Source organism: Syngnathus leptorhynchus, chromosome 1, assembly GCF_054491065.1.
Source record: "Syngnathus leptorhynchus isolate UIUO chromosome 1, UIUO_Slep, whole genome shotgun sequence".
Classification (NCBI taxonomy): Eukaryota; Metazoa; Chordata; class Actinopteri; order Syngnathiformes; family Syngnathidae; genus Syngnathus; species Syngnathus leptorhynchus.
The window spans coordinates 7,246,138-7,261,129 of NC_141195.1; the positions used below are offsets into that span (position 1 = coordinate 7,246,138).

Here is a 14,992-nt window from a genome sequence, read left to right on the forward strand (position 1 = left end):
ATCCTCACGCTCATCAGCCCCCCTTCTGTTTCCTCGTCGCCCCCATCTCTTCCAATTCTGCCCTCTTTCTGAAAGTCATCTGCTCGCTAAGCAGTAAGCAACATCACGGGCCGCTTGTAGAAATGAGAGTATACAAATGATTTCTGGCACCGGCGTCCCACTGGCGCCAGCCTCTGTGGTTGTTGGGGGGTGCGGGGGGGGGGGGGGGCTAATGTCACTTTCACCTTGTGTTTCTCTCGCAGGCCTGTGATGATTATTTTTTTTTCCCTGATTTTGTTGCAAATGTGTTTCAGGCAAGGGCCACCATGGGAAGAGAGAGCTCAAGAGAGAAATGATGTTTGCGAGCCATGCAGTCCACTTTGCGGTAGTGTGGAAGTGGAAGCAGGGGGGGGTGGGGGTAAACAAGGGAGCGAGGGTATACACAAGGGGAGATGGAGCAAAAAAAAAAAAGGGAGAGGTGGGGGGTGCATCTGCACAGTGACCTTTCTCTGATTCAATCTCGCTGATGAATCCTAATGAAGGATTTAATAAAATCACAGTTTACAATCTATCTCAGCATCAAAGCGTGCAATCCAATTCAAAACACATACCCGTCTACATTTCCAATATTGCCGCAAACAAATCAAACCCTTGGCCGTAAAATAAGTGAGCAACGAATCAATGTATGTGCGGAAAGCGGGGCGAGAAAAATTAGCTATGCTGAAGAATGAGTGGCTGGCGCATTCGTTCCAGCTGTGGTCTAATGTCACAACTTGTCATATTCATTTGGCCTTCTAATGAGGCTAAAGTCAACAAGGTGCCGCACACACACACACAAGAGTGGAACGGCTGCTGTGGCTAATAACTAGAAATGAGCAGAGAGGACTAAATGACCGAGAGCAGGTAATGAGAAATCATTTGAAACTTGAATTAAGGTCGAGCGGGATGGAAATCGGCTTCGCAAACATGTTGTTTCGATATGGCATAAATAAGGTAAGAATTTTACTGACACCACCAACCGCCCCCAAAAATGTATTTAGGTTAAAGGTGCGTAGCTGCCTGCAAAGTAAAGCGCACACATTAATACAACCATTGAATGTATAAGTACAGTGCAATATGATGTATAGGGGGGGGGGGCGAGTGATTGAATTCTTTGAAACAGTGACATCTGCTGTTTGCACATTGGACTGCAGCCAAATTACTCGGCGAGATGAATAGCGAGCTACATTGGGCAACTTAATGCTGGAGGGGCCACACTTTATTATCAGTGCTACTTGGGGTACGCAACCAGATGTATGGGAAAAAATACTACTTTTCGTTTCGCATTCGTGCTCTGAATAAATTTCCCGTTTTTAGTGTACATTTTCCATGCGCGTATAAAAAATCCAGTCCATCCCAATACAACTAGAAAAGGTTTGACGCAAACAATAAAATAACAAACTAATTTGTGCATTTTTTCCTGTCACAAAAATTCAACATTTTAATTTCAATATTAGTGCGGTACAACGTTGGCTGCATATGATTCCAAATCCGCAAAAGAAATGGGCCAACTCACATTTGAGTATAAGACATGTCGGCCATCTAGTGGTGATTGGTGATATTACAATTTGAAACTACAGTCAACACAAGCAAATTTACAGTCCAGCATTTGGAGTTTCATATATTTCATGAGTTTCCCACTAACGTTCTATACTAAGTAATACATAAAACTATACACAAGATAATATTTTGATAATTGAATGTTTATCAGCATTTTTTGGAAGAATTCTTGCTAGTAACCAAATTATGTGGTCTGGGGAAATCTAGATGCTGGGAAGTATCTTAAAATGTTGCGGGAAAATATTTATTTTTATTCATGCTGAACAAGGATGTTAACTTCCCTGTTTACTTTCACCGAGTCAGACTTCCACCCGACTGTGGTATTTATGCCTCAGTGGTTTGATCACCAGTTTCCTGCTTCTTAGATTGGTTGTCGTGGCCTCCCAGATCTCATTCCGCTTTTTTTCTTTCTTTTTTTTTATCTTTGGGGGCATTTGAAGGCCAAGGTGTATCAAGAAAAGATACAAAACATAAATCATGTGAAGGAACCCATCACCAATGTCATTACAAGCATAGAGTAACTCCAGCTGAGGTAATAGATGTTTTTCAGCAGTGGAGAACACGCTTTGAAATGCATTTTTAAAACAATGGTAGTCAAGTAAAGCATATCATATAAATAAAAATGGCTTTTTTTTTCCTATGTATGGAAAATAATGGGACACCCTTGTATATGCATGCACAAATAGTATATTCCATATCCAACCTGTGTTTTGCGTAGCTACATCTGAAAGCAATAATTACGTACAGCCAGCGTGGCGCCGTATACACACTGCTGTTCTGCACCAAATATACATCTTTACCTCTGTGACATTACCATTATTATCATCCTTATGGCTATTCTAGTTTGCATGCTCAGTTTAACTTTGTGAGGGATTGTGTGCAACGGTAATGGGATCTGTGAGTGTGTGCCCAGTAGACTGAGTTATGAGTGTGAATGGAGTGAGTGGTATTTGACCATGTGCATTGTGTTTTATGAGATGAGCAGGCTTTAATGACTCTGTCACTAGTAAATGGGCTCTGATTTGTAGTGCAGCTGTCGCCCAGCACCCGTGATCAAGCCAGCCTTCTGGAGAAACAAGCACAGATTTCCATACTAAACCGTGAACGGTGCATGGCGATTGGGACCATGGCGGGGGTAAAAAAAAAAAGTCTCATTAACGTGCGCTATTGATAGAAAAAATAATTGCAATTTGAAGTCTAATCAGAGAGAAATCACAGATGTTCAGATGCAGGTGCCAGTCAGGGCTTACATTATACATCCAATCAATGGAGCTATTCCTCTGAGGTGCCACTTTTCCATTATTTTTCATTGGGTATGTGGCTTAGATCCCATTTATGTGGATGCCATGTAGTTGGAGTTGTGTTCTTCATTAACTAACCGTACAGATGTAGCAAGCAGATCAAAGGTAGAAGCTTTTCTTTGGAATCATTTAGAAGTGAATTGCGAGTCATCTGGGAAATATTTTGTCTTGTCTAGGATAAGGAACTAAATGTTGTAGGGGTGGGATGTAATCATATGATTTTTTTTCCAATTTATTATTCATGTTGTTGTTTTTCACTTAAATAGCTTTTACATTGATTATACACTGTTGAGGAGCAAGTTATTCTCACTAATTATTTGATAGGAAGTGCCCCAAATTGACCAGCTAAACGTCACATGGAAATCTTCCAAAAGATTTGCAGCATTGGTGACTGCGACTTACACAAGCATCCATGTCGTAGAAAGAAATACAAATGCCCGCTCAGTGTGCCAACTTCATTTAACTGAGCCGACTCGACTCCCCATAATGTGTGAAATAGTGTGACAGACGTCTGGCAGTCATTTTGCTATTGTGATCAGTTTTGGTCCACAGAGACACAGCTTCATCTGGATGACCCCGATATGACATTCATTCACGAGTGTTTGACTGCCTCACTTTGCTCATAAGTTGTGTTGAGCACCAATTTTTATCCATCCATCCATTTTCCGAACCACTTTGTCCCCACAGGCTTACTGGAGCCTATCCCAGCAATCATCGGGCAGTAGGCGGGGTACACCCTGAACTGGTTGCCAACCAATCACAGGGCACACAGAGACAAACAACCATTCACACTCACACTCACACCTAGGGACAATTTGGAGTGCTCGCTCAATCGGCCTATCAAGCATGTTTTTGGGATGTGGGAGGAAACCGGAGTGCCCGGAGAAAACCCACGGGGAGAACATGCAAACTCCACACAGGGAGGGCCGGAGGTGGAATCGAACCCGCACCCTCCTAACTGTGAGGTGGACGTGCCACCGAGCCGCCTCACCAATTTTTAGTTACCATAAAATTGAAGACTTGTGATTCACTCCGACAATGGTCGATATATTTTTTTTTTCTATCCGTGACAGGGTCCACTAAACACATTAAAGTTACGCAGTGTGTATTATGCGTATGCACTGTAGGTGTATTATGATATGAAAAGTGAGTCGCTCATTCATGACTCAATTTATAATCTCATGGCTTTTTTCAGTGAGGCAGATATACTGACAAACCAAACTCTCAAACAAAAGTGACTTCCCATCATCCATCATCAGCTTCTTACCTTTCTCATAGAAGACAGAATCCTCCATGGCTTGGTCACAGTGAAAGAGTTTGAGAGCAGTTATTGGTGACCCGCTGACTTCAAACATCACCATGTGCCTAAAGAAGAATCAGAAAGGAATTTCTCTCGGTCGGTACATTAAGCGTTGGATTACAGTTGTCCATTCACTCACAACAATAAAGCACATCTTAAAATTGTAGAACACATTTTCAACATAATGATATCACGTAACATTTATTGGCATGACTCAAAGACACAAACTTACCTTCGCATTTATAAAGTTTCAGAATAATGCTCACTTCAAAGTAAATCCTGACTTCTGCTCATAAAGTTTTCCACAACTTTTTTTCTGTGTGTCGTAGAAGTTGAAAGAGGTTTATTTTCCTTTCATTCAAAAAAATAAATAAATACATCATACGCTTAATATCATGCAAATATATTAAAAATATGAATACTACTAAGTATTAAATAAGGTAAGATTTAAAGTGAATGCTTATCGAAATATAAAACCTCTTCTATGACAGAGAAGTAGTCCTTCCGTAAAAAGTTCCATCGATGCAGAAAAAAAAAAAGTTGAGCCCCAAGCTCTTGGTCACACAGTTCATCATTGTTCTGTTGTGTGACCGAATTGATGCATCTCCTCTATGCAATCATCTATTTTCTGTCAAGTGGCCACTTCACATCTTATCACAGCAGCAAAAAGTCACAAGATCTGCTCAAGGCAAACTTCAAATTCTTTCTTCATCACTTGAAAATCACTATGGTATGGCATAAGCAGAAAATGAATGGCTTTATTCTCTGTGAGAATGTTACACAAAAGCAACTGGCATCTATTCCAAGCCTGGTAAAACAAACTCACCATCTATTTCAAAAATGTAAGAATTTGTCGTCCCGTGCTCACCTGTATTTAGCCCGTAGATGTTTGTTGGAGACTGGCGTATGTGAAGACAAGGGGGATTTGCAGTGATTTTCCTAAACAAACACAAAGCAAAGAGCACCTGCAATTCAAATACCATATGAGACTATCACGTGAAAGACAACGTGGAAAAAAAACCACAACTGAAAAATCTCCATTTGCCTGCATTTGAATAAGAGCCACTGACCTGAAAGTTCATGTGCCTTGAATTGAATCAAGTTAGTTCTGTTTTTTTTAGATCACTTCAAAGCACAAAGAGAGATGCTCGATTGGTTAGTATTATGGTTACCTTACTTTCTAAACTGCTTACTACATGAAGACGTAAAAAGCAGTTAAAGGAATATTTACTGTAAACAGCGTGCGGTTTCATGTGCAACAAAGAAAGTATGCCCTCGTGTGGCTTGAAGCTTTAAACGCAGCATTGGAGGAAGAAAAAAAAGAAGTAACCTCAACCAATTGTCCAAAATGCAGAAGAAAGATTTTTCATTCATGGTCTGTGATTTCTTTTACAATAAATCAACTTCCGTTTTTCCTGTAGCATTTTAGGGGCTTTTATCACTCTTCCTCAGCTCTAAAGCAAAGTATATTCGATTTTACTCCTAAAGTTTCTCCAGTGAATGGATTTTCTTGACTTAATAATAAACACCGCTGTTTTTATCTACGACTTTTTATTAATCAAAGTTTGTGATCCCTACCTGATTGTAAAAAGCCACACATATTCAACACGGCAAGCGGGTGAGCATTGTGAACGCGGACCAAAGTAGTTTAACAACAACAAAGTTTCTATAACGTTTCTTGGTTGTGCGCGTTTATAACGCCATCCAGGACCCTCCCTCGCTGTCTCCCATTGGCTGCCTGCGCTACACCTGTTCGCCCCGCCCACCAGCCACAAGCCTGACTTCAGTCAGTGTGCGCCAAGATGGCGACTTCCATCTTCTCCTATCTTCCACATCGTCACTTTCGGAACTAAACCGCTTTCCTTTCCACCGTCCATCCAAAACCAGGCAGAGGGGAACCGAGTCGTCGTCAATGGCTGACGGAAGGGTTTTCCTCGTGGTTGCTTGGTGCGGGGAGCCGATGTCAATGTCGGCCTAAGGGAGGGCTGTCTTTACAGAGTATGGCCACCGAGAACAGGATCAATTTTTGGAGGAGAAATTCTAAGGTTCCCGGAAGGTAGGACTTTCTTTTCTCGCCCTTCCGTTTATTGTTTTATGTCCTGTTGTGAATTGTATAACTTGACATGACACGAAATGTAACGTTCAGTAGTTGCCTTTTATGTTTTGGACTGGTTGTGGATGTACGTCGGCGATGTGCCGCAGATGAGCTGTTTTGGCTGGGGTAGTTAAATTCCTTCACCTTGACTTTTTCTTTCTACCCTTTTTTGGAGTTACGTTGTCTATATTTGTCAACATCAATTAAAATGAGTCCCTGGCATTCGTTGGCAGAATCTACTCTGTCTTCTTACGGCTTCTGTCATTCACTACTCGCCCGCTATATACACTCTTGCTGGCCCACTGGCAGACTGCTAGCATTGGGCTAACTAGCGCTGACTAGATAGTTTGTATCGCTGTCATTAATCTCCGGACCTGGAGAGTCTCGCAGTTTCACTCTGTGTTTTCTTTGTCTGCTCGTTTGACCTAAATGCTGAATGTTATGCTGATAAAGATAAGTCACGTGTGACAAGGCAAGGCAGAGAGGATCTGCACCAAAAGGGTGTTGCTGCCTTTGTCTCAAACTCTGGCCTGAAGACTTGCACGCACACTAAAACCAAAGAGGATGTGAAGACTGGAAACCCGAGCATTCTACTTGAACTCAACGTCGACGTCTGCTCCCTTCTTCTTGGCTTTCTCCTGATAAAACAAGTCTTGACTGACAGCCATTGTCACATCATAAGTCGGTCCAAGTCTCAGCCACTTTCCCATCCTTTCAGCAAAAGATGACCACGGCTTTTTGCCCCCATGTGCAGTGAAGCGCTGATTATGATTGTGATTAGGATTAAGGATTATGTTTGACATTAGGTTCAAAGATAAAATAACAAGCAGAGGTATCAGATGTTTGTCATCTTTCTTTGGTGATAAATGTTCTTTGTTGACTCTTGCCATGAACACAGACAATAAGTATTTGTGTTGTTTAAACATGTCTGCACGTCACTTGTGGTCTTCTCCAGTGTGCAGCCTGTTTACGGAGCGCAGCATCCTCCTCTTGACCCACGGCTGCGACGCTCGTAAGTGCTCTCATGCTGTCAATCACCACCGGGAAGTACGATAACAAATTGATTTCTTTTTTTACTGGGTTTTTTTTTTTTTTTTTACATACAGGTATCCTAAAGACACAAAGCCAAAGTTAAACAATCTCAAGTCTAAAAAGACATCAAGCTTCCATGAGTTTGCTCGGAGCACAAACGATGCTTGGGACATTGATGACGATGAGGAGGAGGAGGATTTTCTCAGTGGCCCCGCCCTGTGTTCTTCTCTTCCATCTGGACTGCGTTCTGCATTGACCCAGAAGCAGGTAGCCGCTTGATAACACATTTTTAGTTTTTATCATATAATAAATATAAATCATGTGCACTAGAACATAGGGAAAATAACATACTGGCATATCTGAAATGTACAATTTTACAGTGCGTACTTCCTGTACAATTTGGCAATTGAGAAAATATTCATAGTGATTAAATTACTTTGTTACGCCAAAAGCTGTCGTGAAAGCGCTTTATCAATAAAGATGTATTGTTTATTGAAAATCAGGATGCGGCTGGTGTCACCCAAAGTGGGAATTCACACACAACAGAGGAAGACACGGAGCACGATCTTGCAAATAGCAAGGTGGTCAAGTCGAACAGCGAGATCCACCTCACTACATCCTCAGGTAAGAGATGATTTGACTTAGTTTAACCTGAATAACCGCTGAGCATCTTAGCAGGTGATTTGTAATTGGAATCTTATGGGGATGTTGCAATGACATCTAGCCTTTCTTATTTCATTTAAAAGGCAAATGTCAAATATTTGGCTGCCTACAAATCAGTGCTTCTTCTGACCTTCCACAGTTCACTCCACACTGCAGAAGCAACAGTCTCTCCCTGTTCGACCCGTCATCCCTCTGGTGGCTCGCATTTCAGACCAGAACGCATCAGGAGCACCTCCCATGACAGTGCGGGAAAAGAGCCGGCTGGACAAATTCAAGCAACTGCTGGCTAGTGCCAACACTGACCTTGGTAGGACATCATCTCCGCGCGTGTGGTGATGAGTATATGGCAATTCTCGATTGCTTTCAGAGGAGCTGCGAAAGCACAGCTGGTCAGGCATACCGAGGGAAGTCCGTCCAATCACGTGGAGGCTCCTCTCTGTAAGCGGCATCGCAAGTAGCCTCTGAGTTGACTTTCAGCTTGTTTTGAGATAGCACCTCTCCTGTCTTCGCTCCCGAAAAGGGTTACCTGCCAGCCAACAAGGAGCGCAGGGAGCTTGTGCTCAAAAGGAAACGAGAGGAATACTTTGGCTTCATTCTGCAATATTACCACTCCAGAACAGATGAACACTACAAAGACACATACCGACAGGTACGGTTTCACCGGGGCGGCGTTGGAATTTCACTTTTGAGTCTCCGGTTTCTTGTTTTCAGTTTCGGCCCAAAATTTTCATTTCGGCGCATCCTTTATACTCACTGTAGGAATGAAGCCTGTATGTTTGTTTCCTCTTGGCAGATTCACATCGACATTCCAAGGACCAACCCTCTGATTCCATTGTTCCAGCAGCCTGTGGTGCAAGAGGTAACTAAATAGCTCACATTATGCTTCATCCCCTCAATATATGTACGCAAAGGAATTTTGAGCTAATGATATTAACCACACCCACTCTGTATAAACTGCGAGATAAATTGAAATACAGTATTCATGGAATCTTCGAACAAACGAGCCCAAAAGGATTGATAAATCCATTCCTATTCCCATTTACTAGAATGTAAATTGATTGGACAGAATTGAACTTGTAACACATTTTTACGTGGGATTTTTCAAATAGTGTTGTCATCTCTCAGGTGTTTGAGCGTATCCTCTTCATCTGGGCTATCCGACACCCGGCCAGTGGTTATGTCCAAGGGATTAATGATCTGGTCACACCCTTTTTCGTAGTCTTCCTGTCTGAGTTTGTCAGTAAGTTTCCCATGGGGAAAATCTGAATCTCCAGAGTTTTCTGCTTAACATCCTCTACTTTAAAAATGCTATTCAAATGGCAGATAAGTCTGGTGTCATTCGGTGTCGTTTGTTCTTCTAGTGGAGGACATGGAAAACTTTGAAGTGGCTGCTTTGTCTCCGGACATTCAGAGAAACATTGAGGCTGACAGCTTCTGGTGTATGAGCAAACTACTGGACGGAATACAGGTCTGCACGTGCATTGGTAGTTTATCATTGTCTTCAAATGTGCTTTGGTTGTGAAAATTGCTGTTGTTTTAGGATAATTACACCTTCGCTCAACCGGGAATCCAGAACAAAGTCAAAGCTTTAGAGGAACTTGTCAGTCGGATCGATGGTAGGTTCTTCATCAGCCACCGTTTTCACTGTAAAACAGGCCTGCAAAAAGTGTTTTCTTCAATGGAGCCTGTACAATATTAGCCCATGAATTCATGTTGAAATTGAGCTGTGTGTGTGTGTGTGTGTGTGTGTGTGTGTTTCTGCCTTCAGAGGACATTCACAATCATTTCAAAAAATATGAAGTGGAATATCTACAATTTGCTTTCCGGTGGATGAACAATCTGTTGATGAGGGAGCTGCCACTGCGCTGCACAATACGCCTCTGGGATACTTACCAGGTGACTTAGTGTGATTCTGAATTGAAGTAGTCTGTGTAGCAGGGGTGACTCGTCAATAGAGGGCGCTCTGGCACCGCCCTCCTTCCCTTGAAAATTAAAATGAAATATTAGAATAAACATGCTTTGGCTTTATCTCTGAAGGGTGGCCATGGGTTTGAGCCCCAGCCAGTGTAGCTTTGTGTTTACTTTTGGCTTTTTTTTTTCCTTTTAAATAGAAACTCCCTTAATTTGAATGACGTGCATAATAATTTAGTCAAAATTAACTTTATTCATACACAGCACTGCACTGAGAAAAAAGTGCTTTTTAAAAATGATAAAAGACAGAAATGTAAGACTGTCATGAATAACTTCTGCTTGCTTTTCATTTGTTTTGTTTTTTCCCCCCATAGGCTGAAGCAGAAGGGTTCTCCCACTTTCACTTGTATGTCTGTGCCGCTTTTCTCATTGAGTGGCGCAAAGAAATTCTCTCCATGGTTGACTTTCAGGTATGCGTATCTTTTTGCCACTTCAGTCAGACTCCTTTAGTACTTTCAAATACTCCATCGATCCAAAGATGAATTATTGTAACCGTAAAGCTCGACATTGTTGTTCTGAATGACAGTTAGTCGACCTGACAATTTGACCATTACTCTAATTTTCTACTTGTTCACTTGGAACCAACTAAATCAAACACATTGGATGTGAAATGTCTAGTCTTACACAAACAACCCTGTTAAAAATTCTAATTAGTTGGAAAAAAAATGCATGTTCCCATGTTATAACACTTCTATTGATTGGATTGTAAGTGGTCTGTACACAGGTCACTCCACACATTTACAAGTTTTGAGTTCCAGCTGAGCAATTATAAAATGTCTTCAGTTAGTTCTTCTGTTCTGGGTCATTGTCATAAAGGAGAACTTTCTGCTTGGACCTGAAATTGATGTTCTTTTTCCTCTTCAGGGCCTCCTAATACTATTACAGAATCTTCCCACAATCCACTGGGGTAACGAAGAAGTTGGCCTTCTTCTGGCTGAAGCTTACAGACTGAAGTATATGTTTGCGGATGCGCCCAGCCACTACAAGAGATAGGCCTCCTCTTTATAGCTTTCTAGAACGTGCTTGAACATTTGTCTGCGAGCCTTCCAATGAGCCCGCAAAAGCAGTCCTGTGAAAACGGGGAATCTTTTGCAATTCAACACTGGATGTTACATAGAAGCACACACAAACACCTGTCGTCTTGCTCCATTGACGCAGCTCTTGATTGTTTCCCATGTTTAATGTGTTTTCAGAGTATTTTGATTTCCATGGATGGTGAATGTGTTTGATATCATCTTTTTAATCAATGATGGTGTACATCTTATATTTTTTACAGAGTTTTTTAAGTTATTGTTTTAATAAATACTGGATATTGGCTGTGAGGTAGGAACTTAGAATCTAAAAGTCTAACATTGAGAATAATTCAACGCTCTAAAGAGTTTAAAAATAACATAAAACCTGTTTAACTCCCAACTCTTAGGATTTATTTCACTTAAAATGAGCATGAGCGGAATAGAAACCGGAAGATTTATCTGCAATGCACAATCAGCTAATCAAAGGAAGAACAGATCTTAATCTCAAGATTAGCATGTTTTGGAATGATCTACATGCTTTGTTATTATATTTACAGGTACACAAGCAGCAGACTAATCGTGTAATGTTGATGTTACATTTCACCTTGTCAGAAAGCATTTTTGTCTGAAATGTGATTTACTTGTGATTTTCAGGGGCTCTAACTGCCTGAAGGGAAATTGAGCTCATATAGCTTTAGCATTTATTGTTTAGTTGGTCTTACTTTATGATTGAAGTAACACATTATTTTAAAATACAATATTTTAATATTTCGTTTGAGGTCATTAAACAACAATTCATGCCATTCCCAAAGCCACGTAAGGCTACAGCATTATACCGAAATGTCTGAGCTTTTTGAGTTTCAAACCACAGAGAAATCATTGGTCATGTGGTCATGTCTTCATATTTTTGATCTTTTAGTCAATATTTGCCAACAAGCAGTCTTTGCATGATTTACCTTCAAGAGCAGGTTTTGCCAGGGTTTGTTCATTAGCCCTGTTGGCTTTTGATGCAGGGGGGGTTAAGTAATTTAGTCAATAGTACTGAAGCGTACTAGTGTGTATTTAAACTTCATTTAGTCCAAATACTTGAGTCAGTTCTTTGAAAGCAGTGTTGCACCGCTCACAATATGTGATGATATCTTTGTCATGTACTGTAGTCCTGTCATTTACAGTATGGTGTGACAAAATTGCTTCATCAGCAGTCCTGCTGTTTTTGTTTGGCCAGGTTGTACTTGTAGCCACTTTTTGAAATAATCCAGGAGATTTTGGAATGAATGTAAATTGGTGGGTTGTTAATCAATTTTGGTCAATACAGGAGATCATTTGAACAGCAAATGATGATTCGGATTGGTACGTTAATCTCTTAAATGAAAATTTAATATTGTTATTATTTTTCTCATCTAATCATTGACCAAGTAAATATTTACTCGTGGTGTTGATGATGTCAAATTTGTTGTGGACTGGATGCCTGTTTTTTCTGGCAGCTATTGAATTTTTTTTTCTTTTTCTTTTGTGTGTTCAGGAAATCATTTGGCTTTTCTACTGTCTTTATTTAAGTTCGGCACCCATACAACCTTTGTACCTAAATTACATTTTAAAAAATGAATACAGTTTAGGCATTATTTTCTGTCAGTTTTTCTTTATTTTTGCTTTTGTTAAGATATACTCCCTACCTATGAGTGTTATTCTTTCACGTACATTTATTGGCTACCATCGAGATATTGTTCATTCCATGATTATTTTTTTCCTACTTTATCTGACCAAATCAAAATCTGTTCATGAATGTCTTGTGTTCAATCAATGCCAAATCTTTATTTGAGTCAATACACGCTGTTGAATTAGCAGACGTTTACTTAAGCCTTAAAGGACAAATTTAATTATTACAGTACTTGCTGTAGTGTTACTTGTTTATATTAAACGATCGATCTGAATTTCGGCCAGTCACGTTGTCTGTGTGGTCAATTTGGATTTATGTGGAACCAATAAAAGGCACAAAAATTGGGTACTGCGCTAAACGCTGGTTGGATATCAGCAAGTGACGTCACATATTGACCAATATAGTAACGCCCCCTGAAACTTTACAGTAGCGTTAGCGTGCCTTTCGTGTTATATGTCCATATTTTCCACAATGTTACAATCTGTTCGCTTGGATTACTCAGATGTGCAACTACGTATGTTTAGGTGATAAGGTAAGGATTTTTTTCTTGTCGAAAATACAATTTATTCTCAATGTAAATCTTTCGCTAGCGTTAGCCACACGCTAGTGAACAGACTGGTCTTTAAAGTCGTATGTTACGACGAGCGCGTTCATAGTTCATTATTGCCCGATTTGTGAATTTAGATCAATATTGACGTGTCAAAGAAGGAGAGAGAAGCCAGCACGTTTGGCCGTTCGTTTTTATGTCTTTATCTCATTATTCCCGTGGCTACGTGAACCATGCTATACCATTCCTGTGTCTGACTTTGTATTCCCATCAGGTGTGTGGATGAACTCACAAAAGCACCCAGACGTCGTTCAACTGCAGCAGAACCAGAGTCCAAACTTGTTCCCGCAGACAAATTCCCCCTCTGCACACAGGCCAGATAACAACGCCACAAGGAGACCAACCTCAGAGAAGATCTAATCATGTTAAAAATCCACTAATCCCATTCAAAAAGCAGATTGTAAGTGGTGCTTCTGCAACATGGTCTTCAGGCATACCTCTAAACTCTACATGCACAGGAAAGAGAAGCACAACATTAAGTCACATATGAAGAGAACATCAGTGAGCGAGACTCAGCCGGCAGCGAGAAAGCGCAGGCGAAAAAATGCCTATCCGTGTAAGATATGCGGCAGGCTCTTCCTCCATCATCTCTCTCTGAATGCCCACTACACTGCGACTTCATGTGTCAGTGCCATGAAAAAAGGTCAGCCCACAGGTAACATCAAAAACACCAAATTACCAGAGCATACACCAGACGATGAAGTTGAAGGCAGCAAGACTGTACGGCCCGGTCCAGGGAGGCCCTGGCAGGAGGTGGAAGAGGAGGATGACGATGTGGAAGTGGAAGGAGAGTTTCCATGCCCTTCCTGCACTGAGGTGTTTCCTCTGCAGTCGCAGCTGAGGCAACACGTGGAGCTCCATGACGCCTCCACAATGAGGCGAGAGTGCAGCGTATGCACGGAAGAGATGGACACCTTCGAGCAGCCGGCATCAAGAAGGCAACGCGCTTATCACTGTGTGCCCTGTCAGGAGGGCTTCTCAGCACTGGACACCTTCCTTGAACATTGTCAGGAGCACCTAATAGCCAGGGAGGAAGCAGAAGATTAGACCGACAGGGATTGGAGTGTGTTTTTTTTATCCAAGCAGAAGAGAACAGCAAAATATGTAATCTTGTTGATTTTGTGAATATTTTTTGGCAAATGTCAGAATTGAATGTGGTAGATCGTCATGTATAGTGTGATTCAGAAAGCTGATTTTACCCGAAAGGTTTTTACACCGATTGATCTTTCATTACGAGTTTGAAGCTTGTCAAAATCCTAGTGCACATGCGATGAAAAATTATGAAACACAAGTGTGGATATTTACACTGAAACTATCCACGGTTTCAGTTTTTTAATGAGACTAAATTCTGGCAACATTATCATTGATATGAGAGGGTTAACAATTTCAGGGACATGTGAAATGTGATTCAACCAACACGTACTGCAGTTATCAGTGTCGAGGATATGCCAAAATAACTCAACTTGTACAGACTGTCAGTCTTGCCACTTGTATGATTGTTTTGTTGAATGTGCCTTTTTGTTCCTAGCTACTGTTTTCTAACAGCAGCTATGAAATATTGCTTTCTACCTTTTTGAAACTTCACATTGATCACTGGTTTGTTGTTTTTCACTGCAGTCATAATAAAACTGCTCTCGAGTGAATACTATTTAATGTTTTCTCACCTGGATTTGATCGATATTGACTTATTTTAGACATCAAAATGAGTTGGAGAACAAACTGCTTTAAAATCTCCACTGACCAACAATGCTGATTGCTGTAATTTTCCATCGTTG

General features: G+C 40.9%; 3 protein-coding genes across 8 annotated transcripts in view; 2 read left to right on the forward strand and 1 right to left on the reverse strand.

Annotated features, from left to right (window-relative positions):
- Positions 1-5,881, reverse strand: part of LOC147061651 (myelin transcription factor 1-like) — a 69,550-nt gene extending 63,669 nt beyond the window's left edge. For 2 of the 5 annotated variants that reach the window (XM_085916859.1, XM_085916830.1), the window contains exons 1-3: positions 5,250-5,618; positions 5,048-5,118; positions 4,147-4,244 (exon numbers count right to left, since the gene is read on the reverse strand). In XM_085916859.1, the coding sequence (XP_085772985.1) occupies positions 4,147-4,244; positions 5,048-5,118; positions 5,250-5,261 (181 nt within the window). In that variant the 5' untranslated portion in view covers positions 5,262-5,618. Of the gene's footprint in view, positions 1-4,146; positions 4,245-4,411; positions 4,531-5,047; positions 5,119-5,249; positions 5,619-5,757 lie in introns of those variants that run through there. The other 3 variants (XM_085916849.1, XM_085916840.1, XM_085916867.1) reach the window with 3 other exon arrangements.
- A 54-nt stretch (positions 5,882-5,935) lies between these two features.
- Positions 5,936-12,897, forward strand: tbc1d22b (TBC1 domain family, member 22B). 2 transcript variants are annotated; one of them, XM_085923546.1, is made up of 14 exons: positions 5,936-6,235; positions 7,230-7,286; positions 7,381-7,573; positions 7,810-7,930; positions 8,109-8,276; positions 8,337-8,407; positions 8,490-8,618; positions 8,763-8,828; positions 9,095-9,209; positions 9,331-9,437; positions 9,510-9,585; positions 9,738-9,865; positions 10,255-10,350; positions 10,805-12,897. In XM_085923546.1, exons 1-14 carry the CDS (start codon positions 6,180-6,182, stop codon positions 10,931-10,933), a joined length of 1,512 nt encoding a protein of 503 aa, XP_085779672.1. In that variant the 5' UTR covers positions 5,936-6,179; the 3' UTR covers positions 10,934-12,897. The 2 variants fall into 2 exon arrangements, with proteins under 2 accessions (XP_085779672.1, XP_085779663.1); XM_085923537.1 differs by having other exon boundaries at positions 8,490-8,828.
- Positions 12,898-12,981: 84 nt separating this feature from the next.
- LOC147061654 (uncharacterized) lies at positions 12,982-14,965 on the forward strand. The gene is made up of 2 exons (XM_085925409.1): positions 12,982-13,142; positions 13,432-14,965. The coding sequence occupies exon 2, from the start codon at positions 13,638-13,640 to the stop codon at positions 14,262-14,264; it is 627 nt and encodes a 208-aa protein (XP_085781535.1). The 5' UTR covers positions 12,982-13,142; positions 13,432-13,637; the 3' UTR covers positions 14,265-14,965.
- The last annotated feature ends 27 nt before the right edge of the window (positions 14,966-14,992 follow it).

Excerpts from the sequence above, each read along its gene's own strand:
- tbc1d22b (XM_085923537.1), top strand. The coding sequence starts at position 6,180 with ATGGCCACCGAGAACAGGATCAATTTTTGGAGGAGAAATTCTAAGGTT. Across the intron at positions 8,829-9,094 it reads AGCAGCCTGTGGTGCAAGAG|GTGTTTGAGCGTATCCTCTT; the intron begins GTAACTAAATAG and ends GTCATCTCTCAG. Across the intron at positions 9,438-9,509 it reads AACTACTGGACGGAATACAG|GATAATTACACCTTCGCTCA; the intron begins GTCTGCACGTGC and ends CTGTTGTTTTAG.
- LOC147061654 (XM_085925409.1), top strand. The coding sequence starts at position 13,638 with ATGGTCTTCAGGCATACCTCTAAACTCTACATGCACAGGAAAGAGAAG.